The sequence below is a fragment of the Lactuca sativa genome, chromosome 3, assembly GCF_002870075.4.
Source record: "Lactuca sativa cultivar Salinas chromosome 3, Lsat_Salinas_v11, whole genome shotgun sequence".
Lineage (NCBI taxonomy): Eukaryota > Viridiplantae > Streptophyta > Magnoliopsida > Asterales > Asteraceae > Lactuca > Lactuca sativa.
In genome coordinates, this window is record NC_056625.2 from 82,537,173 (window position 1) to 82,561,547 (window position 24,375).

The following is a 24,375-nucleotide window of genomic DNA, read 5'->3' on the forward strand; positions in this document are numbered from 1 at the left end:
AAGTTAGCGGGTTAGGGTTAGAGATTTCGACCCGTTTATGTACACGAGTTGACACGACACGACACGATAATTAAACGGGTAGGGTTAGGGTCAAGACTTTCAACTCAAAGATGATTCGAAGATGACCCGTTTATATATATATATATATATATATATATATATATATATATATATATATATATATATATATATATATATATATATATATATATATATATATATATATATATATATATATATTACATTTGTAGTGGCCCAAAATGAAAAACTAAAAGTAAAATTCAAAATTTCAAAGTGACTTAATTTACTAATCCTCATTACCTATCTCATTTGCTTCCTAACTCTAACTCTTTCCATTTTGCTTTCTAAACTTACTACTACCTCTGTCCCATATTTATTGTCTAATTTTGACTTTTGAAGTCTTTATTCTTCAAATTTGACCTTAAATATTTTTGTTTTTGATATATAACACTTAATGCAAAATATATGAACGGATTGTGTTTTAAATGTCTTTTCATTGTTATAAGTTTTATCAAGTAATTTATAACATAAATAAAAATATTTAAGGTCAAAGTAGAAAAATAAAAACTTCAAAAGTTAAAAAATGAACAATAAATATGGGACGGTAGGAGTATAATTTTTTTTTTTCCGTTCCACCTCCCACCTCCCAAGTCTAGCATTTCACTTTTTCATTTTTTTTTCCTCCATGACTCTTACTTTTCAACCTTTAAAATGTTTCAACCCGGCATGACACAACATATGTATAAGATTTAAACCATAACCCGAAACTCGACACGAAATCGACACGAAAATAAACGGGTTGACACGACACAACACGATAATTAAACGGGTCGGGTTAGGGTCAAGCACTCTCAACCCGTTTAATGTCTTGACACGACATGTTTCCTAGGTCTAGTTTTTCATGATGTTACATTATTTTTTTTAACGGTGGTTTGGTGCACCATTCCCCGAAGAGATAACAACATCTTTAGCAGCCTAATTTTCCATTAAGGATTTTACTGTTTTGGACACGAATAAAACTCAACAGCATTTCCCCAGAAAACTTGTGATGAAAAAACTGAAGTGTGCCTCACCCACTTGAATCGGACCTCATTAGCTACATGTTAAATTATTATGTCACATCATTGGATGATAAACTCCGTAGTATATTTTGATGAACGTTGTGTCTTTATCCATAATCACAGACATTTGCATTAAATCAAAGTTGGGGTTTATATTTAGAGCATCCACAATATATATTTCAATAAGAGCTAGAATGAGATTACATATCTAATTGACATTCAATGGATTAAAACTGTAGGATGTTATGTTGGCAGTCAGTGAATATAAAGTTCAATGGTTATTGAACTTTTTAATGGAAAAAATAAAACCTTTTAATTATTAAAAATATGATCCATTAAACTTTAAAAAGTTCAATACATTATAGAAAAATTTTAATCGAATTGTATATAGTAAAATGGTGATGTGTCAATATATTAAACTCTAATGACTTCAATGTATTCTAAATGTCCTAACATAATATATAATATATTAGTTAGACTTGACAAAATTGTGTCTCAAAATCAATGAACCTTAGATTGTTGAGTTTCTGGCTGGTTTGGTGCCGCTAATGCTCACATTTTTTGTACGGTAGCTTTTAGTTACGTCTTATACCTTTGGGGATGTCTAGTTTAATTCCTAGTACTATGTATCTTGTATTTGTTTTTGTTGGCTTTTTCTAAATAATAAAAAAAAATTACTCTTCTATTAATGTTATTACCGGTGCATCAATAGATATACGAAAGAGTTGTTCATTAAATAAGATATTCTAGAGCGCATACATAAAATGTGCTTAATTTAGAACCTAATGATCAATTAAAATCAACAATAGTATGATTTTCTTGAGTATAAGAAAATAATGAGTATTATGATTGTGGCGTGCCGTGGTGGTTACTCATTTATATTTAATTAATAATAGTTGTGAATCATTCACATAAAGATTATGCTCATATTCTCTTCATCACCCACCAAACAAAAATACAATATATAATACAAAAATCAATCAATTTATACATACTCAACCACACTAGATCATAACTATAGGTTCAGAACATTAGTTTACGCATGCATGGAGTCAATTAATTAACCACATCTTCTAGTGATGCAACGGGTTCGGCCCACTTGGTACGAGCCGTTTTTCAACACCATAACGTGGATCAGTAACATCACTTATAATTCCACCGAACTCTAGCCCACTGTGGTAGTAATGGTGATGCAGGTGGTGATTGAGAAACGGGGTGAAGTCGAATTTGGATGCTGATAGCATCTTGCGGTTGGTGGAAGGGTGGCGCTGCATGGCCTCAGAGATTGTGGTGGTGGTGGTGAAGAATTCATAGTATATGAAGATCAGGAGAGAAAGACAAAGAATGAGGTAGAGAAGGTGTGAGGTTTTGAAAGACATTGTGAAGGTGTAGAGGAAACATGGTTTGAAGGTTGAGAGATTGGAAAATGTGGGAGGAGATATATAATTAAGAAGGTTGGAATTTAGGGGCGTACGTTTGCTTGATTTAGTGTTGACTGATTGAATTTAGTGAGCGAATTTGTTAGTCTCTGTGAGAGTGTTTGTGGGGATGGACCCATTTTCCCATAAATGTCCCTTCGAATACAAGGAATGTGGAGCACTTTTTCTAAATTATTATGTACTTTTATGTAATTTAGTATATCTTTCCTGAAAATAAACGTAATGTTTGATTTCAATATAGTATTTTTTAATAAACATATCTTATTATTTTATAGAATCTTTTGGTAATGGTAATATTAAAAGAAATTTTGTTGAAAAAAATGGTATTAGTACTATATAATCATGATTTTTTAACTGAAAATTAGGGATGGACAAAGGAACCGACCCGAACCGGGAACCGAAGTCGGCCGAAATTAAGAACCGAACCGGACCACCGGTTAGGTTCCACCGGTTCCCGGTTCCTACCAGTTTTTGTCGTGTCTTCAATGTTGGAACCGATCCTTGATAAATAGCAACAAATGGTTCCGGTTTTTGCCGATTCTACCGGGTCCGGTTCTACCGGTTCCCGGTTCCAAAAATCTACAACAATATGATCTCGGTCCCGGCCCGACCGGTTCCATTGGGTTCCGGTTCCGATACCGGTTCCAGTTCCAGTACCGGTTCATATGCTCATCCATACTGAAAATAATTTTATAGCACTAGCAAAATGTTAAAAAGAAAAAAAAAAGATGAAATACATAAAAGACACTAACTTTACATAAAATTTTGATTTTAGTATTGTGTTATTTTTTTTACAAGTTAAGACAACTAAGTTTTCAATAATAATAATAATAATAATAGCTTTGACACTATATTTTCTAATTTTGTTTCAATATTGACAATTTGACCGGTCAACCAAGTTGCCAACTGACGTGGCATAGTGACGTGTCGATCTTTGATGATGTGACATTGACATGAGATGATGATGTGACATTTTTGATGACATCATTTTCTGAGTGTCAAAATTAAAAAATAAACTCAAATATAATGACTTAATTAAAAAAGAAACACAATGTCAAAATCGAACCTTTTCGAAATTTAGTGTCTTTTATGCAATTTGTCTTTATTAAATATAATAATCAGGACTTGTTGGAGGGTTGGAAAACTTTTGTGGCCAAACTTATGGAGTAAGACAGATAACAAAATTGACGTATACACATGTAGTGACGTATAATCTTTCAATTCGTCCACTAAATTTAGGACATCCACAATACATATAGTTCTTTAGAGTTTAATAATAGACACATGAAATATGATGCATTAAATTCAATCCGTCCACCAACTTTAGGGCATCACACATTAGAACCAAGGATGTGAGATTGGAATACAAACTAATTTTGACACTACGTATGTAGACATTCATTTTTTTCTCATGTTGTTTTGCTCCAAAAGTTTGCCCACAAATGGTCTCTAACCTTCCACCAAGTTTTGATTATTATGTTATAATAATGACAAATTATACAAAAGACAATAAGTTTTTAGAAAAGTTTGATTTTGATAGTGTTTCTTTTTCAATTAAGTCACTACATTTTATTTAATTTTCAATTTTGACACCAAAAAATGGTGTCGCCAAAAAATGTCATGACACCATATGATGTCAAAGCCACGTCACCATGTCACGTCAGTTGGCAATCGAGTTGACCGGTTAAATGGTCGACATAGAAACAAAATGAAAAATATAGGGTCAAAATTACTCTCTTTTTGAAAACTTAGTGCATTAATTGTAAAATAAAAGAATACAGTGTCAATCGAAATAGTTACAACAGAAATACAAAATCAAGGAACGTAAATAAATAGCCCGTTCTAAACTTGAACAATAAAACATAATTTTTTTTTGGAACCGGCAAATATCATTGAAAACCACCAACCTAGCAAGACGCTAGGGGGGCAGAGAGTACAAGAAAGAGGAGAAGAAATTACATGCAAATAAAAGGATTGATACACCATTCAATACATTGTAAATTACAATATTCTCTCCTATATTTAATCCATAGAAACACCGTGGATTTTACCAAGTCAGCCACTTTGGCGGGGGAAGTTTTTGTTTTTTTGAACACCCAATCACACCTTGCCTTCCAAATAAGCCATGTCGTCCCGTAACCAATACTAATTAAACTTCTCCTTTTCTTTTCACATGTTCCCCAATGCGCTGTGAACTTCAATAACTCCTCAACAGATTCGAAATGTACATTAAGGAGGTCACACCAGCTAAGCACCCATTCCCACACCTTTGCAGCCATCGGGCATCGAAAGAGCACATGGGATGCATCCTCCTCTGCATTCTCGCAGTATGAGCATATGGGGGAGGTGAGTTGGATACCCCCTTTGAGAAGGGCGCATGCAGTTGGGATTCTTTCCAGGTTTGCCCTCCACATAAAGCAAGTCACCTTCAGTGGAATTTCATGTATCCACTTTAATGGGGTCTCCAGCGTTGGCAAGTTCCACCGGTCAATTTGTATTCTAAGCCTATCAACATGGAATATCCCATCACTAGATAATGTACACACCCACTTATCATTGCCCTGTACAGTTTGGAAGTCTCTAATTCTGGAAGCAAGCATGTTAATCTCACTAACCAGCTCCGGAGTTCTTGGTGCTGATTTCCATTCCCAGTTAATGATTCCATTTTGGAGACGGTCACTGATTTTACAGTGTTTGTTACGTTCCAAATTGTATGCCTCTGGGAAGGATGTCTTTAGGGTCGAGTCTCCAATCCATCTATCAAGCCAAAACATGGTCTCTTCTCCAGATCCAATTTTTTTCATCATTATTTCTTCCATGTCGATATCAAACAGTTTCAGCTCAACTTGTACTCCAGCTATCCGGTTCCAAATTCCAGGTAATGTCTTTTTTGATATATATTGTGCGGGCTTATTATAGAGATTATGGATACCCTTAATAACCTTACTCCATAAACCCGAGCTATCCACTTTCAGCCGCCAAATCCACTTTGTGATTAGTGAGAGGTTGAGTGCCTTGAGAGAGCCCAACCCTAGGCCGCCAATCTCTTTAGGAGCAGTCACAGACTTCCATGACACCCAATTGATCTTCTTTTGCTCCTCCGCACCTCCCCAAAGGAATCTTCTTCTTATGCTTTCCAGTTTCTTGATAACACCTGTAGGAGCAACAAACAGAGAGAAAGAAAAGGTAGGAAGGCTGCCAAGAACTGCCTTCACAAGTGTTAGTCGACCCCCAAGAGATAAGGTCTTAGACTTCCAAAGGTTCAATCGGGATTGGAATCTTTCTATCACTGGCGCCGAATGTTTTTTGTATTTCATGTTCGCCCCTACGGGAACACTAAGATAGGTGAGCGGTAAGTCGGACGGCTTACACCCTAGCGGTTCCACTAAACTTGTTACCTCCTGTTTATCCACCCCAATTCCAAATATCCTTGACTTATTGAAATTCACTTTTAGCCCCGAGGATACATGGAAGCAACGGAGAATTCTAGCGAGGTTGTTTATGTTTTCCTTGCTCCACTCACCGATAAAGAGGGCGTCATCTGCATAGAACAGGTGAGAGATGATAAGGTTACTATTAGGAATTCTCGTTCCTTTGAAAATACCTTTTGCACAAGCCTCCTTCATTACAATATTCAACCCCTCCATCGCAATTAGAAAAAGGAAAGGGGACAACGGGTCACCTTGCCTTATTCCACGCCCCATTCCAAATTCCTTAGTCGGTGATCCATTCACTAAAACCGACAATGTGGCAGTTTTCAAACAACTCTGTATCCACCCCCCATCTTTCGCCAAACCCTAATTGCCTTTGAACATGGTCAAGATACTCCCAATTGACCGATTTGAAGGCTTTATTAAAGTCTACCTTAAAAAGTAGCATCTTTTCTTTCGATTTTTTTGCCCATGAGTACATTTCATTGATTATTAAGAGCCCTTCAAGAATGTTTCGTCCCTCAATGAATGTCGATTGAACATTACCAATACACTCACCAATGACCCTTTTCAGCCTAATAGATAATATTTTTGAAATTATCTTATACATGCTACCAATGACACTTATTGGCCTGTAATCCTCAATTGTGAGCGGGTCCTTTTTCTTTGGGACAAGGGTGATAAATGAAGCATTACAGCCCCTGCTGATGACTCCATAACTTTCAAAATATTTAACTCCGTTCACTATATCGTGCTTCATTATCTCCCAGTTTCTTTTAATGAACTTGAATGATAAGCCATCAGGTCCCGAACTTTTTTCACTCCCACATGTCCAAATTGCCTCTTTTATCTCCTCAATTGTGAATGGGGCTTCAAGACTTGAGCTTGCCAATGGATCTAAGACAGAAAACCTGGAATTAAGGAACTTTGGTCTGGTTGGCCACCTTTCTCGGAATTTTTTTTTATAGAAGCTAAAGATCTCAGATTTTATTGTTTCAGGGTTTGTAATCCATTGGTTATCGATAAGCAGTCCTGCAATTCTATTCTTTCTTTTTTTATTATTGACAAAGCCATGGAAGAAGGAAGAGTTCTCATCCCCGTCGATTACCCACTTAATTTTTGCCCGTTGTTTGATGTCACAAGTCATGAACCTCTCCATTTCCGCTAGTTTTTGGAATCCTGCCCTCCTTTCACTTATCTCGCCTTCTAAGAGCAATCATTCTCCTGCTAGTAGGTCGATCTCGTGTATTCTTCTTTTTAATTCCTGCATTTCTTTCACCTCCTTAGGATGATCTGTGGCCCGCCATTCCTTTATCCTATCTTTTAGAAATTTCAATTTGGCCATCATGTATATATCTGAAGCATCGTATCCCTTCAATTCCCTCCAAGCATTTTTAACAACCTCTTCAAATCCTTCTCGGTCGAGCCAGGAATTGAACAATCGAAACGGGGGTTTTCCAAAGTCCGTGAAGGATGTTTGAAGGGTTATCGGGCAATGATCTGACATCTCCCTAGGAAGGGCAGTGATTGAAGCAAATGGAAAAACACTGATAAAGTTATTGCATACCAGAAATCTATCAAGTTTGCCGAGCTTGTTGTGTATGTTACAGTAGAAGGTGTAACTACTCCCCCCATTCTAATATCTTGAAGACCTGCTTCTGAGATGAAGCTGTTGAAATAAAACGCAGAGGATGCACAAAATTGGGAGTTAAATCGCTCCTCTCTTCTTCTAATTGTGTTGAAATCTCCAAATAAAATACATGTTCCTTGTCTCTCCTTTCTAAGCTGTAGCAGCTCTTCCCATAATCTTTTCTTTTTCGCCCAGGTCATGAGGACCATATATATTTGCCAATATCGTGTCTCATGGAATCCCTTCCCAAGCACCAATTGTTATCAATAAGCGAGTTGATTTTATAATTTCCTTTACCTCAAAAATGTTAACATTTCAAATGCTCAACAGTCCACCCGATCTTCCTGACGATTGGATTGCCGAAAAACCAAACTCCTCTGAGTCCCAGCACCCACGAACATCGATTGCTTCAGTGTTTGTCAGTTGAGTTTCTTGTAGTCCCAGGAATGAAATCCTATTTTGGACCTTAAGTCTTTTAACCCATCTGACTCTGTGTGCCTCGCCGATCCCCTTTACATTCAAACTTAGGCAATTCATTGCAGATCGCAATACTCACCTTCTTCTCCCATGGCTTCTCGAAGGATAGGATCATCGGGATTGATGTCAAATCCCAATTCCTTTCCTACTTCGGCTATTTTAACAAGTTCAGATGGTTGGGGGTTTTGGGGACTTCTATCTGTATTCTCCATCTGCTATATAGGAGGGGTATTAAGTTCAATTTGATTTTCTTCGAGTGGAGTAGATGGGGACTCCGGCAACGGGACTGTGTGTGGCATCGGATCAGCGCTTGCCAATTCAATCACTGGGCTTATATTGGGAATTATATTTATCACTCTTCTCCTTTTCTCGTTGGACCTGCCTACTTTGAATATGTAGGCTTCATTGCATGTAGTTGGAGATGGAAAGGCCCAAAACAGCTAAGTGGTGGAAGTCCATTACTAGGCCCACCATGTAATGATTTTGGGGTACTAGGGTCCATCTGGCATGCTTCATTCACGTGACTAGGTTGATTCATCATACCGTTAGGTTTTAGTTGCTCCATATTCCGAGGCGTCGCTTCAGCTGCCTCCCTCGATGTTTTCGTTAGAATCGTCGTTTCACAATGAGGCTCTTCGTCTTCCATCTCCATCCTGTTAGGTTCACTCGCCGGAACCCTAGTTTTTTCCGGCTCTTGACCACCCAATTCATTGGTTTCCGGCCATATCTCCCCTTCTTCCCTTTCATCATTCTTCGCTGAGATCTGATCATCTACAACCAACTTTTCTTTACCGTCTTCAGGTGGGTCGAATCTGAATGGGAACCAATCTTCGTCGAATTCGATGATGCCCAGTTTATAGACTTTTCCTTCAAAAGCAGTGTGAATTTCATTGTTAATTCGAGTCCTCCTGGAGGTGAGTAGTCCAATCTTAGCATGAGATAGATCCACTCTGTGAGGAATGTCTTCAAATGGAGCGATCGTCTTCCCAAACCCATCTGTGATAATCCGAAAATTACACTGACCCCACAGGTGTAGTGGGAGTCCCATGATTCTAACCCATGCAACACGTTCTTCATGCGTCTCGACTTGGTCTCCCCATCTCACCCACTTTAGATAATCCTTCTACTTATGCTCGCCTATCATGAATTCCTTGGCAGCTACGGAGTGATCGAACAACATTAAGACCCTTAAACCTCCAATGTATTTCACCCCAATGCAAGTCTCTCCCTTTGCCAGGAGGAACTTGGGAAGATGGCCAAGGTGTTTTAGCGATGCTGCTTCGCCAACCAGTGATATTTTTCTCAACCAACTGTGTGTGGCCGGATCGTGATGAAGGGTGACGGGTATCGGAAGCGGTGGACCACGGGGCAGGTTTGCGCTGTATTTACCGGTCTCAGCATGTCGGCATACGATCGGTGATCCCGTAGACTAGTCCCTATTCTCATTCCATTGTTTTTGGCCATGGCTGTCTGTTCAACATTCAACCTCTTATATTGCTCATTTTGGGTTTGGTTCCTTATTGTTACCTTTCTCTCGTGTAGGGCGACATTGATAGCGAGTGTCTTCCCTCCAACTTTCACACCGTCCAATCTTCTTTCCAACTCTTTAACGTTGTCGACCCCTCTATATCTAATGAACGCGTAGTACTGCTTGTTCTTCCCTAGCTTTTTCCCCATGTATACATCTGAGAGTTTTCCATATTTCTCGAATACTCTCCACAACTCTCCTTTCTTTGCTTCCTTTGGCACGTTTGTAGCGAAGTACGTGGTTTCCTGGTTGTTCACCGGCCTCTGTTTCCGGCGTACTACTTTCCAGCCGCTCTCCATTGATGGTATAGTTAAGATAAATGCTATAACTTTCTATCGTGGGAGTAATTCATTTAATAAAACATAATTCATGCAGCTCTTCCACTACATTTAAAAGAGTAACACGCTAGTTAGTGATTAAATATGCTAGATTCTAGCCTTCCAAAGCAGCCACGATTTTTTTTAAAGGATAGCATCAATGATCTTTTAACAATTAACTCACTTATTTTGAGAAGATTCACCGTTAACTGACTTATTTTGAGAAGAGTCAAAATCGAGAATTCAGGAAACATAAAGGAATTGAAGTTAGATTCGAGCGGCCAACATCTTATACAAATAATTAGCATCTCCACCGGCACATATCATAGTTAATTGCAAAATCCCCAATGGTGAATTTAGAACAAAAAATTATATGGTTCTTTATACATAATTAGAGAGATCATTTATATTTTTCAATACCAGAAGGTAGGTCTTAGTATAAGTTTCTATATAATGTCTATAAAATATTAAACCTTAGGTAGGTCCTAAGACCCACCTAAAGTATATGAGGCTACGCCACTGAAAATCCCTATTGGTGAGAGTTTTCATGGTGGGCACAGACGCTACCAAAACTAGATCTCTAAACGAAACATATACTTTGGTAGGTATCCATTTTTTCCATCTTAAACAATCTACAGTTTATCACTCAAGTTTTGGCTTCAATTAAATCCCTTAAGCCTTAGGTAGTGTTTTGTTTGGTACGACTTTATATACTGTATTTTGTTTGGTACAACTAGAAAAAAAAAACAATATAAATTATCAAATTACCAAATTACACCTGACAACAAAAATAACAAAAATAAAATGCATCACTGTTTAAGCTTATATGTTAACTCATATGCAAGCCCAAACCAAAAACAGTGATGAAGTAACAAATTAAATCAATAAAACAAAACCATAATAAAAGAAATTTTTGAATTTGTTCAGCAAAAAAGATAATAATAAAACGCAGAATCCACAAAAGATATCTATATTGCTATTACTAGTAAAAAGAAAAGTACAATGTGTATATCGGAAAAAGAGTAAAGTCCATCGCTATCTCCTGCAATTGATAAATCGGATTATTAACCTTCTTTTCTTGCACATGATCTTCAACATCTTGCTTGAAGAAAAGATAAACAGATGTTGCACAAAATAGGATCCTTCCAAATGCCACTTCACAAAACTATTTAAACAAGCTAAAAGGATGTAATCAAAAAATTATAAAATATTAGTAGAATGTATTCAGTAGATTTCTAATGGTACAATAAAGACCACACTTTTAGTTTATATATATATGCATCAATAATGTTTGAATCTTAAAATAAAAAATTAACAAATAAAGAAACCCTTCACTACAAGAAGTGAGTGTATTACCGGTGACAGACGTCGCCGCTAAAAGTGGTGTTTGTCGCTGCTAATACTTTTAGCAGCGACACGTCGTCACTGATGCTTTGTCTCTAATACTCCAAATGTCTCCGCTAAAGCAAGATGTCACCGCTAATAAGCGGGCGTTGCCGCTAATAACCACTTGTCACCACTAAAGGCGTCGCCGATATTGTTATTTTCCTTTTTTTTTGTATTTCACCTTAAAATTGAAAAAAACTATATAAAAAGTATAAAAACTGCTATGATATTAATTAATCTAATCCTACATCATTTCATCCCAAAATATTAATCCAACATCCGCTCAATATACTCATCCAATTTAACATAATGCAAAATATTCAAAATACTAGTCTAAAATACTTACACAAACAAAACATTACAAAAATCCTACAAGTATCTACTCGTCATCATCGCTTTCCTCGTTTCCTCCGGTTTCATTTCGTTGTGGCAACGAACGAAACCAATCTTCAAGTGCAGCACTACATGTCGGGTTTTTTAAAATTGTTTGAAGCATGTCCAGCTACAAGGAAAACAACATAGTCTTATAAGTTAAACCGACATTATAACATTATATATACAAAATATACATTCTACATATAAGCAAAGTATAAATATAGCATTGTAATATAACTAACAATTACCAAACTACACATATTGCATATAACACATTATAACATTGTACTTTCATAAGCTAACAATTACCAAACTACACATATTGCATATAACACATTATAATACTATTATAGCATTATACTGTCATAAACTAATAATTACCAAACTACACATATTGCATATAACACATTATAGCATTGTACTACAAGTAACAATTAACAAACTACACATATTGCATATAACACATTATAGCATTGTACTTTTTTCTCATTTTTTCCATTATAGCATTGTACTTTCATAAACTAACAATTACCAAACTACAAAATGCCAATATATCAAACTATAACCAAACTAACAATTGCCAACATATATAATGTTACCAAACTAACAATTACCAACACTTGAAACTATTACTAAACTAACAATTACCAACATTTGAAACAACTACCAAAATTAAATAATCTTGTTACCTATGATTGTGGCGGTGGTTGTGTCAGTGGTTGTTCCTGATCGTACATTCACACAACCGTAGAAGGTTTACGCCTAATGCCTCTGATATGGCCTCATTGAACACCAAATATTCATTCAAAACAATTTTGTATATCCTTTGGTGTTAGACCGCTGACTTCAGAAGAAGCTGAGCTTGTTGACTAATCTCATGGAGTAAAGCATTCTGTATTTTCAAAAAATGATAAACTTCATAAAAATTAGAATACTAAATACCCCTTGACAATATAAACACTTATATGAAAATACAAATTAACCACTTACGTATTGTTGCTCGAATGCAGGACTACTAAATACCCCTTGGCGATCAGTATTAGCCTTACGAAATGCTTCGGTTCGAATGATGTCCTATTTAACATTACTAATTAGATTAATTATAATTTAAATAAACAGTTAAATATATCATAACTTACTTCTTTGAAACATACATTGCTATACGAGCACGATCCCCCTATGTTTACAACTTGTTGTTGTGCATGGACTCCTTTGTTTGACGTTGAACGCTTTAAAAAGCGGGCATTTGAAAACGTTTGACTGCTTATGCCAAATTTTTCACGTGACATACCCTCAAGGGGGTTTGCTAATGCCCTTGGGATATCTGAAACCCCCCTGACATTCTAAAAATAAGTATGCACTTTATTTTTCTGGCCTCTATAAACTCTTTTAAAGTCTCACTTTATTTTTCCGGCCTGATGACTGATAGATCTGTAGACCGAGCAAGGCTCAATGGCGGGCATGGTCCAATGCCGGGCGAGGCCCGGTGAAGGGCGAGGGCCCAATATATGATTACTATGTATGGTATGTGGTATTTTGGGGAACTCAGTAAGCTTTGTGCTTACGGTTTTTATGGTTATGGTTTCAAGTACTTTCGATTCGAAAGGGAAGAGCCTGACTTGATAGCAACGCATCCACCCATGTTTCCGCATTATGATGATTTTGGGATTATACTCTGATAATTGTTTTCTTATAAAGTACTTTTGAATATTTAGAGAAAAGGATATTAAATGTTGACTTAAAGATAATTAATGTTTTGGTTGAATTAAAAATGAAATGTGTAACTCATAATTTTGAGACGTTACAGTAACACTTGTTTCTTGGACGAATCGAATTAGGGTTTCAAGGTGTCAAAATGTTGGATTTTGGAAGAAAATAAGCCTCGCGACGTGATACATAGAGGCTCACGACATGAGATGGGTTTATATGAAAATTTTGTTTAAGACTTGTCTCACAACGTGAGACATAGGGGCTCACAACGTGAGAACTGATGCAGCCCAAGCCCATGATCTTTTAGGGTTTCCTTTATATTTAAGCACATATAAACCTATTTTAGGGTTCATCATCAGCCTCCAAACCCTCTTTCACCTCAGAAAACCCTAGCCTTCATCCCTTGCTTGGTTCTTGGCCATTTTGGAGTATTTCCTAGTTTGGAGAAGAATAGAGGAAGAAGAAGAAGGTGATATTTGGAAGTGGCTTGCAAGGAATCATCATCATCATCACTTCACATTGCTTCTAGACCCTTGTAAGTGTTATGTAACATCCGGATTCCCAGGTATTACTTTTTATTCTTTTATTTTTGGGTGATGTGAGGAGACTCGGCGAGTTGGAGTCTGAACTCGTCGAGTAGGATCGCGGTTTTGCACGCGGGTTCGCGTCTGGACATGGCGAGTCCAAGAGTGGACTCGGCGAGTCCATGCTGTTTAATAAAACCCTAATTTCCAGGGTTTGAGAACTATTTAAAGGGGCTTATGGCCGTCATTTGCGGCCACCAACCCCAGAGAGAAACCCTAAAGAGATCTTGAGCGTTTTGGGAGAGAGAGAGAGGAGGCCATTGTTAACCTTTGAAGCATTGTTTGGCAAGGCAAAGGAGGTTCTAGCTAAGAGGAGGCAAGGGAGGTGGACATCCTTCGAATTTGGAGCTCAGAGCATCACTTTGGAGGTAATATTTTGGCTCCCTTTCTGTTGTTATGATGAACATGGGGGTTTAGGGTTTCTTGACCCCTTTGTTGGTTAGATTTGATGTCCATTTCGTCCCTATTTGTGATGAGGCTTGAAATGGGATCCATAGAGGTCCAGAGAAGCTTTATTCCTTAAGCTTTATGAGGATTCATGGGAGTTTTGACCAAGGGTTATGAAATATGGGGCTAAAACATCATATAGGAGCAAATAGATGTTGTTTGATCATCAAGGTTTGGACTTTACGTGATTATCATGCTTGGGGAGGCCAGATCTATGATTGTATGGAACAGATCTGACCTTAGAAGTGGTTTTGAGTTTATGCATGGCATGAACTCGCCGAGTCTGAAGAACAGACTCGGCGAGTAGTATGAAGTTTGCCCGTAATCACTTAGTGAGTGGTCTTGTCGAGTTGAGGGAACGACTCAGTGAGTCAGGGTGAGTCGGGGGGACTGAGTCAAGCCGGAACTCACCGAGTTGTTCTTGAGACTCAACGAGTTGAGTCGTGGTGGCCCCGCGATTCATGCCAGGTGGAACTCGTCGAGTCAGGGAGGTACTCGGCGTGTCAAGAGAGGATCCAAGAGAGTCAGTGGACACGTATAGACTCGCCAAGTCGCCCTAGTGCACTCGCCGAGTCCGGTCAAAGTTGACCGTTGACCTTGCTGACTTTTAGGGTTGAGTGCAGTTGTATTTATGAGTGTATTACTTTGTGTGATTAGGCGGAGGCTAGATCACATTTATTCCGAGTCAGATATTTACCGAGACATCGAGGTGAGTCTTCTCACTATACTTACCTAGAGTGGTATATTGTGTAGACCAGAGGGTCTTATGTGTTATGTATGAGATTATGTGATATGTGTTATGTGTATGTTATATGTTGTTATAGACCGGACCGAAGGGTCCAACGATACAGACCGGGCCGGAGGGCCCAACGAGCTATGACTGGACTAGATGGTCCAATGAGCTACGGGACTGGAGGGTCCCACTGAGACATATCGACCGGAGGGTCGTATTATAGCCTTGAGTGGCGTATGTGTTTTATGCGGTATTTTTGGGGAACTCACTAAGCATTTATGCTTACAGTTGTTGTGTGATGTGTTTCAGGTACCAATGATGAGCGCGGGAAGGCGCCGACATGATCCGTACACACTTGAGGAGTTTATGTTTTGGCTTCTGGGGAGATGTCTTTGTGATAAATACATTTGAAACACCATGTTGATGTTATTTTGTGAAAAATGATTGTTTTGAAAATGAAAATTTTGTTTTGAAAATTTACGTTGTTAAATGTTAAAGCTTCCACCTTTATTGTTGTTTGTGGCTAGATCTATGTTTTGTCCCACTTTTCTCCTTGGTTGAGCAAGTTGGAATGAATGGAAGGCATAAAGTTGGCAACTTTATGGGTGTTAAAGGTCCTTAGAGTGCCATGAAGTTAAGATCTAGTGAATGGTTGGGTTTTGGAACCTTGCATGAAAATTGGATGATCTTTTCTTCAATATTGGCCCCAAATGAGATCTAGACATGCATTGGACTTACATACCCATAAAGCATCGACTTTTAAGTGTATTATGGAGTTATAAGGCCTTCTAGAAAGTTAGGGTAAAAGGCTTAATGGATTAAGGACTTAAATTACTAGATTTTTGTGTCACACCCCCGAACCAGACAACGGAAACGTCCGGGGGCTTGTGTGTGACTTCATCTTGAAATATCATTATAATGAATATAAATGAAACATAACATCATCATCACCATGCATTATATAATACAACTGCCATTGTTTACATCAAGTACAATCTTTTAAATTACACGCCCAAAAAATTCAATGTATGATGCTTAACAGTACACAAAATAAATCCTATTTTCTTGTTGATTCTTCTGCTTAACGAGTCCCTAAGAATACAAGTTATTTTGAAAACGTCAACATATATAATGTTGGTGAGTTCATAAGTATGTTTGAATAAAAGTCTTTGTATCTTTCGTAAAAACCCCGAAAATCCGATATTTTCCGTAAAATGTCTGAAAATGATGTGAAAATCAAGTATAAATGCATGTGTGAATTTCATAACAGCAACATGTTTGATTGTAGTTTAGATTTCTTTGTAGTGTAAGTAAGTGATAATTGAATAATAGTATTTCCCTAGAAAATCCGACATTTTCTGCATATAAAAGTATCGTAATCATAAATCCCAAGACCGAGTATCGATGTATGGATGTTTTTAGTATCGTCTAGATTTGTATAAATATACCGAAAGCTTTGATGAAGTTAGTCTCTAAGTAAGCCATTACGACCATGCTTGATAATGACTAATTCGTCTGTCTTGGCGTTTTCAGGCGCCGGTTTTGATGTAGGTAAGGTTTGTCGCCCTAGACAGGCCTAGTCTAGCTGTAGCGAACAACTAAGGCGTGGGGGATCACCCCGTATAGATCTATACACAAACTCCCGCTCTCCCTCCAGGAAACTCTAGTTATAACTACATGCTACGGTTGTACACTCAAAGGTGTCAGCCGACAAGTCTCACTAGATTCTCAACCTTTCATACCATGTTTAATGTTTACGTGTATGTTGTATGCTTTCATATCCAAAAGGTACATATATATAAGTATACGAAGTTCAATAATTATGTAAAGGTATAGCTACGATCTACTAAACATGTGAATTTCAGTCCAAGCCCAATTAGCATGTAAATGGACCACAAAGGTCCAATACATGTAAGAGGGTAATTTAGGCCCAATAGGCATGTAAGTGGACCACCAAGGCCCAACAAACATGTGACCCATAGCTCAGGCCCAAATTAACATGTAAATGGGTCGCAAGGCCCAATAAACATGTCATGGAAAAATATTGGGCTCAATATACACTTGAATGGGCCCTTAAAGCCCATTGACCATGTAATGTGAATATTAGGCCCAATAAGATTGTTATCGGTGTATTTCGTCCATTTGTTATTATTTTGTTGTTCGTTTTAGTTCGAGTTTTACCGAATTGAATATAAAAAGTCTCATTTTTGTAAAAACGACGTTCTTGGCCAATAAGCCTCAAATTTTCAATTAAAGCCCAAAGTTTTGTAAAAATAACACTTTAGTCCATAATTTATAAAAATTTGCAATTTTGTCCCAAATATCTAGAAATTCACGGTTTTAGTCCAAAAATATATATTTTGACATTTAAGACCTAGTTTTACAGAAAAGTGCATTTTCAACCCTTTGTCTGTAAAAATTTACGCTTTCGGCCCAACTTTGGTAAAAGTTACATTTTTGGTCAAAATTGGAAATAAATGTTATTTTCACCCCTAAATTTGGTTTATTTACATTTATGAATCAAATTTTGCTCAAATAACATTTTTAATCCCAAAAACTTCATTTTTCGCAAATTTAGGCCCAAACCGTAAGGCCTAAAAGTTTGGCCCATTAAACTTAAATTTGCATTTTTGGCCCTTTTTAAAGTATGTTTAACATAAAAATCCCTTTTTATACTTGTAGGACCTATTTGGTTCCCATAAAAACATAAATGTCACTTTTTGCCCTTATCTTTTGTTTTCTTGACAATTTTGACCCTTAACAAAGTTTTTGCCTTAAATTTTATTATCTTAAACATATAACACTTTTAACTTGATAGTTTGATGTATAAGGTGTCTTAGTTCATGGATTTATACTCAATATTACTTAAAATGTCGAGATTTGTTAAGATCTAACACATTTTTACAAAATAAATTAAGAAATCACACAAGACATGCATATAACACATAGATCTACACATTTTACTTGTATTCTCCCCTAAAAATCATATGAAAACCGAAAACAAGGGGGTAGGAACTCACCTTTGCTTTGATGTTTCGGTTTTGAAGAAGAAGTGAAGAGATTTTTGGTCCTAGCAACACCTTGAAGGGCTTTTCGAAATCTATGAAGTTTTCAAGAGTATGGATCACGAAATGAGATGAGCTAAGGAGAGATTTTTGATGAAATCTTGAAGTTAAGCCATAGATTTAATTAAGGACTTACCAAGAGTATTGAACCTTGATGAAATGTTCTTGATGACACCTACAACTCACGAAATTTGGAGGGGAATTTTTTGGAGAACTTCTTTGAGTTTTGAGAGGAAAGATGAGAGAAAATGTTGGGTTTGAAAGTGATGAGTGAGGGTAAAATGCCCTTATGGCCGATAGTTTGAAGAGGAGAGAGAGAGAGAGAGAGAGAGAGAGAGTAATTCTTGTCTAGATACATGGAACTTGTATTGTTATATGGCGGTTATTGTGCATGCATAACCACCATGCAATATTGAGGTGGCACATGTAAGTTTAATCCTCTTACCTTCTCTCTCTCTCTTTTTATACATGGGCCGAGATTTGGGCTAGGGGAAAGGAGGATGAATTAGTTTGGCCCAATTCTTTCATTGGTTCGAAATTATGAAGTCCAAAGAGAAAATTTTCGGCCCAATGGGCTCATTAGATGGTCCATGGCCCAAAATGGCGTAAAAGAATCGATTTATGGCTTACTAGGGTTAATTGGATTAGTTATGGCCCAATAAGGCCCATTAGGGTTAGAATGAATCATTCTAGGCCCAAATGGTCCAAAGTGTTATAGATTTGTGAATTGGGTCCATTTAGAATCCAAATAGGGTTTCCATGTCCAAAATAATTGAATTGGATGCTTATTGGTCCATTATGCCTAATAAGGAAATCCCAATCCAATATGGACTCAAACCGAGATTCTTAGGGTTTTCAGCCCTTAGTTGAAAACATGAGATATATTTGAATGAGCATATAGTATGATATTGTCTTAGGGTACAAGTTATTACACTAGGTGAGTTGTTACATGAGAGTGTAATTTCCTAGCAAAAATGCTAGTTGTGACATTTTGGCTTCAAACTATGCTTACGACGTGAGACATAGGGTCTCATGACGTGAGGGTTGAATGATCTGGTTTCTGTCGAGATTTTGAGGCTCACAACGTGAGAGGAGGCTGCTCACGTCGTGAGGTAAGATCAGGTGATTTTCCTTAACTGAGTTGGCTAGGTTGAATTGGGATAAGTTGGAATCGGACTGAGTGAGCTCTCACGACGTGACCAAGGGCTAATCATGACGTGAGGCTGAATATTTGTTGGGCTATGGAATTTGACTTTGACCATTGATATTTGGCTTGGGTTAACTTTTGGTCAATCTCTATTTTAGAAGGTAAACTTAGGGTTTGACTTGTGTGGATTGTTAGGAAGTGTTTGGCACTCATCATTTGGCTAGAGAGTAGTTATTTGTGGTTGACACGGTTTTGAGCTGAGTGTTAGTCGGCTTTGTGATTCAGGTGAGTTTCCTCACTATACTCAGGGGTCGAAGGTACCAATTTTGTTCTGCTGGTTTGTGTTATATAGGAAGACTAGTGGGTAACCCCTGGTATCTGCATGAAAGAACTGGACATGTCTCCCGAAAAATTGTATGTAAGACAAGGGTATGGACCTTGGCAGTTATATGTAGAATGCTAGTTGTCTTTATGATACCTGCATGGAAGACCAATAGGTGGCTCTTGACACTTGTCTGTAAGACCCAAGGTTTTGGCCTCCGACATGGCAAATGAAGGCCATGATAAGACTCATGGTATAATAACAAGACTATGGTTGGCACATATCAATCTCTATTGTATGTATGGTATGTGATATTTTGGGAAACTTACTAAGCTTTGTGCTTACAATTTTATGTTTATGATTTCAGGTACTTCCAGTACGAAAGAGAAGAGTCCGACGTTACTGCACCGTATCCACCAAAGTTTTCCGCAGTAACAATTTTTAATAGTTACTGTGATGTTTAAATAATATATTTACTTTGATCGGTTTTGGAACAACTCGTCTGTATGGTTTATTGTTTTAAAAATGAAAATTTACTATGAATTTTTGGGACGTTCTAAAAATTATTACAACTTTTTTACACTTTTTAATTAGAAGTTTATAAAATTTTTAATTTTTTAATACAATGTTCTAAACTAGTATTTAATGAAAATATTTTAAAATGTTACAAAAAGTATTAAATTTTCATACAAAATCTATAAAACAATTTAAATATGTTGTAAAAGAAAGTTTAGAAATAATTGTGTGAAATTTATAAAAAAAAATTGTATATAAATGTAAAAAAATAAGAAAATAAAAAACTTGTAAGAAAATTTTAAAACATTTAGAAAATATTTGAAAATTATATGAACATATAACAATTTTTTTTTAAAATATAAACTAAATATAAAACATTATATTAGAAAAACCAATAAGAAAAAATAATCATAAAAATGTTATATAAGAAGTTTTAAAAGTGTTAAGAAATTTATAAAAATAATGTTCAATGACAAATTTTTCTTTGACCATTTATATGTTACCACTTGAGATAGCATGTGACAATAAATGATAATATTTAATACATTTAATAAATCCCCTAATCTAATAAATAAGTAGGTTTTTGTCACATGACATTTTCTAAGCCCTCCCCGATTGATTTTTCCCGCTCAAAATACCAAAGTGAATTTCCGTCGATGCCCTTTCCACTTTCACTTTCCCTTCCTCTTAAGCCATCGCATACAATCAACACATTTTTATCAAGTTTCAAAATTGAAGGCTATAAATCAGGAACTAACTCAACGATTTTCTGTCAACTAATAAGAATAAATGAGGAACAAAATCATTTCTAAAACTAATCTTCAATCGCATCTTTTATTTAATTACAAAGTTAGGTTGTCAAAATGGAACACTTCTTTTACGCAACTGAAGCGCCATGGAAGGTACAGAAGGCACACAACAATCTCAACACGTGTTAGCCAAAGCTAATCCTTCTTACTCTTTTTTATAATTATCTCCAACATTTGGAATGGAAATCCTATATCAACATGTTAAATCTTTGAATTCCAACCCAAATCAAATTTGAAATACCATGAAGTAAAAGATGCGATTTCAAACTAGTTTTTTCAACGAGTCCACCCCTGAAATTTCCGTTTGATTCAAGCAAACCTTCAAACAAACCCTCAAATCTTTGACATCACTTTTCCTACTACTTCGTTTGGCATCATGCGGTTAGTTTTCATATCAATTATCTTTGCTGTCTAAGAATGTGTAAGATTTTTTTGAGTAACCATAGAGTTGTTTTTAATCCTTTTGTATCATGTCATGTTTGTACATCAGAGAGAGTAATAACTAGGTCTTTTTTATGATGATATTGTAAACCAGGGTATAACTTATTGAATATTAATGGCAATTTTTTGTATGATTAAGGGGTTAAAGATGTGAACTGTATTTTCAAGATTCAATCATTTACTTGAGCCTTTGGACAAAAATAACCATAAACATGGGAATTAGGTATGATTATGATATTTTGATTTTCCCATTCTCATGTATAATAATTTTGATTGATTTATATATTACATGTTTTATATTTCTTTGGCGTTGAAATCTTTGTATGTTATGATTTATTGTCATGTCTAGAAGGTGGTCGATGATATGCCTTTTTTTTGCTTTATGGTTCTTTCAGGTTTCTTTTTTCTTAATGTTCCAAATTGTATACATTTATGACTCTTACACGCTTGATTTTTAATAGTTTGAATTCTATATGTTTTCATTTAAGGTTCGCCATCATGATACATCTGAAAAGAGTGAACTTCACAAGCTTCAACAATTAAACGATGAACAATGTTAGACTTGTGCTTCTTGGTCTAAAACCAATCAGATTACAGGTTTAAAAAAATAGTAATATGTGTGACAAAGGCAAATACGTCTTTTTACAAAATAAAAAAAATGTTAACTTATTCCATCTGAAAAATTTCAGGTGCAATATCCTATGCATCCATGTCTTTCAGAATTCCCTTCGAATAATTTTTACGAAGATACCCTCCAAAATGGAGTTACCATAAACGAAAGGCAATCAACAGGCATTGATTTTCCATGGCCTGTCCCAAATCACTGCATGTTTTTTTATGTCCAGGTATGCGTGACAAGGGCAAAATGGTCTTAAAAGTTAAATCTTAATGTTCTTTTATGTATTGATTTCACTAATTTATTTTATATTGTAAGATGGGACAAGAAGAAATAAGTGCTATTGGGACATTCTATCTTAACAGAACAGTTGCTGCAAATGTTGAAAAAATAGATACTACTTTTTTAATAAGTGTAGTTCCAAGTCAGGTATATATATTTTTATAAAAATAACTGGCACTGATAGGATATAATTAATTTATTATTATACATAAATATTATGCAGATAGGGGTTATAACACCATACGAAGGCCAACGTGTATATATTGTTAATTACATGTCAAGAAACGGTGCACTTACTTTACAAGGACATTGAGGTAATCACATTTTTTCATAAATTCATATAATTTATGAGTTACATCATGTATACTCAGGTTGCAAGTGTGGATTCATTCCAAGGGAGGGAAAACGATTACATTATTTCGTCATGCGTCAGAAGTAACAAACATCAGGTTGGTTAATATTTTTTCCGAATAATAACAAATATTTAACTCTCAATAGCAACATACTTACATTTTCTTTATACAAAATGACAACACATATAGTTTTTACCCATTGCTATGATCTGTATTTAGTTTAGGGTTTATAATGGGGTGATGAGATTTTAATTATGGTTGGCTTGTGTGTTTTAGGGTATTGGATTTCTGAATGATCTACGTAGGCTTAATGTTGCACTTACTCGTGCTCGATATGGTATTGTGATTCTTGGAAATCCAAAAGTTCTTAGTAAACAACCATTATGTAATGGCTTACTCACGTACTATAAGGTCATACCCTATAACATCTATGAAAAGACAATAATACCATTCCCCCAATAAATATCATTTTGTTTATGTTGAGACCAGGAGCATGAGTGCTTGGTGGAAGGACCTCTCAACAACTTGAAGCAAAGTATGGTTATATTTCAAAAGCCAAAAAAAGTAATGATAATTTATCAATAATAAATTCATAATCCATCGTCCTTTTTAATCTTTCAAGTTCATTATTTATTTCCTTTGTGAAATATATCATCTTACAATTACTTTTATTCAAAATGCAATGATGTTATATTAGACAACTAGACATACACTACAAAGTACATTGTTGTTTACTTTAAAATTATGAATATGGACACTTTCTGTTAATTCTTACTGTAAGTCCCTAATTTTGCCTGTGTATCAATCAGATCCGTTTGATGGTGCGGAATCCCAATCAAACGGATGATGTCAGATAAAATAGAAGAGAAGAAGAAGAATAATAATATGAATCTTGTATGTATTGATATGACTTAAAGTTCCAGATACAAAAGATTCACACACACACACACGTTTCTCTCTCTTTAGGCCGTAAACTCTCTAATGTTCATCAATCTGTTCCTCACACCCTAACACCTATATTTATACAAAGGGAACATGGGCTTGGTGGACATGGGCCGTAAATGGTTTTACGGCCGTAAGGTGTTTACGGCCGTAAACTCAACCGTAAACATGACCGTAAACTCCAAAAATATTACAGAAAAATACAATTGCCTAGAAAAGCAAAGTATAAACCATATTTTGACCCAACAATCTCCCCCTTGGTTTATAGCTTTCTTTTCTTAATCGACCCAACAAGCTCCCCCTAAAAAGTAGCTAGCTCTTATTGTCAATCTTCAATGGGAGCTTGGCTTCAGCTTTAACCTTCTATTTCTTCACAGCATCAGGATGAACATATGAATCTTCAATGAATGACTTCATCTTGAGCACTTGAGGTTTTCTTCAGAATTTGGCATTGAACGCACATTGGGTGAGCTGGCTTGACGTATTGATTCTTGAAAGATGGTGCTTTCAGCTTGAGAATCTTCAGAGAGAACATCAGAGAGAACAAATCTTCTGGATCACTTCAGCAGGTTCATAGATAGCAGCAGACTCATTGAGGAGGCTTCAATGCAATCTGTCACATAATCTTCAATTTCTGCTTCACCTTGCTTCTGGGGTTGAAAGATTGAATGTTGAAAGAATAATCTTCATTTCTTGCTCATTCGAATGAGAATTCTTCGATGCTCACGGACAAAGCCTTGGCT

At 36.3% G+C, this 24,375-nt stretch overlaps 2 protein-coding genes across 2 annotated transcripts; one reads left to right on the top strand and one right to left on the bottom strand.

Moving 5' to 3' along the window:
• Positions 1-2,045: 2,045 nt before the first annotated feature.
• On the bottom strand, positions 2,046-2,561 carry LOC111904588 (CLAVATA3/ESR (CLE)-related protein 12). The gene has a single exon (XM_023900338.3). The coding sequence runs from the start codon at positions 2,459-2,461 to the stop codon at positions 2,156-2,158; it is 306 nt and encodes a 101-aa protein (XP_023756106.1). The 5' UTR covers positions 2,462-2,561; the 3' UTR covers positions 2,046-2,155.
• Positions 2,562-21,827: 19,266 nt separating this feature from the next.
• LOC128133030 (regulator of nonsense transcripts 1 homolog) lies at positions 21,828-23,396 on the top strand. The gene is made up of 5 exons (XM_052770037.1): positions 21,828-22,036; positions 22,129-22,284; positions 22,374-22,484; positions 22,561-22,786; positions 22,967-23,396. The coding sequence occupies exons 1-4, from the start codon at positions 21,986-21,988 to the stop codon at positions 22,648-22,650; spliced, it is 408 nt and encodes a 135-aa protein (XP_052625997.1). The 5' UTR covers positions 21,828-21,985; the 3' UTR covers positions 22,651-22,786; positions 22,967-23,396.
• Positions 23,397-24,375: the final 979 nt, after the last annotated feature.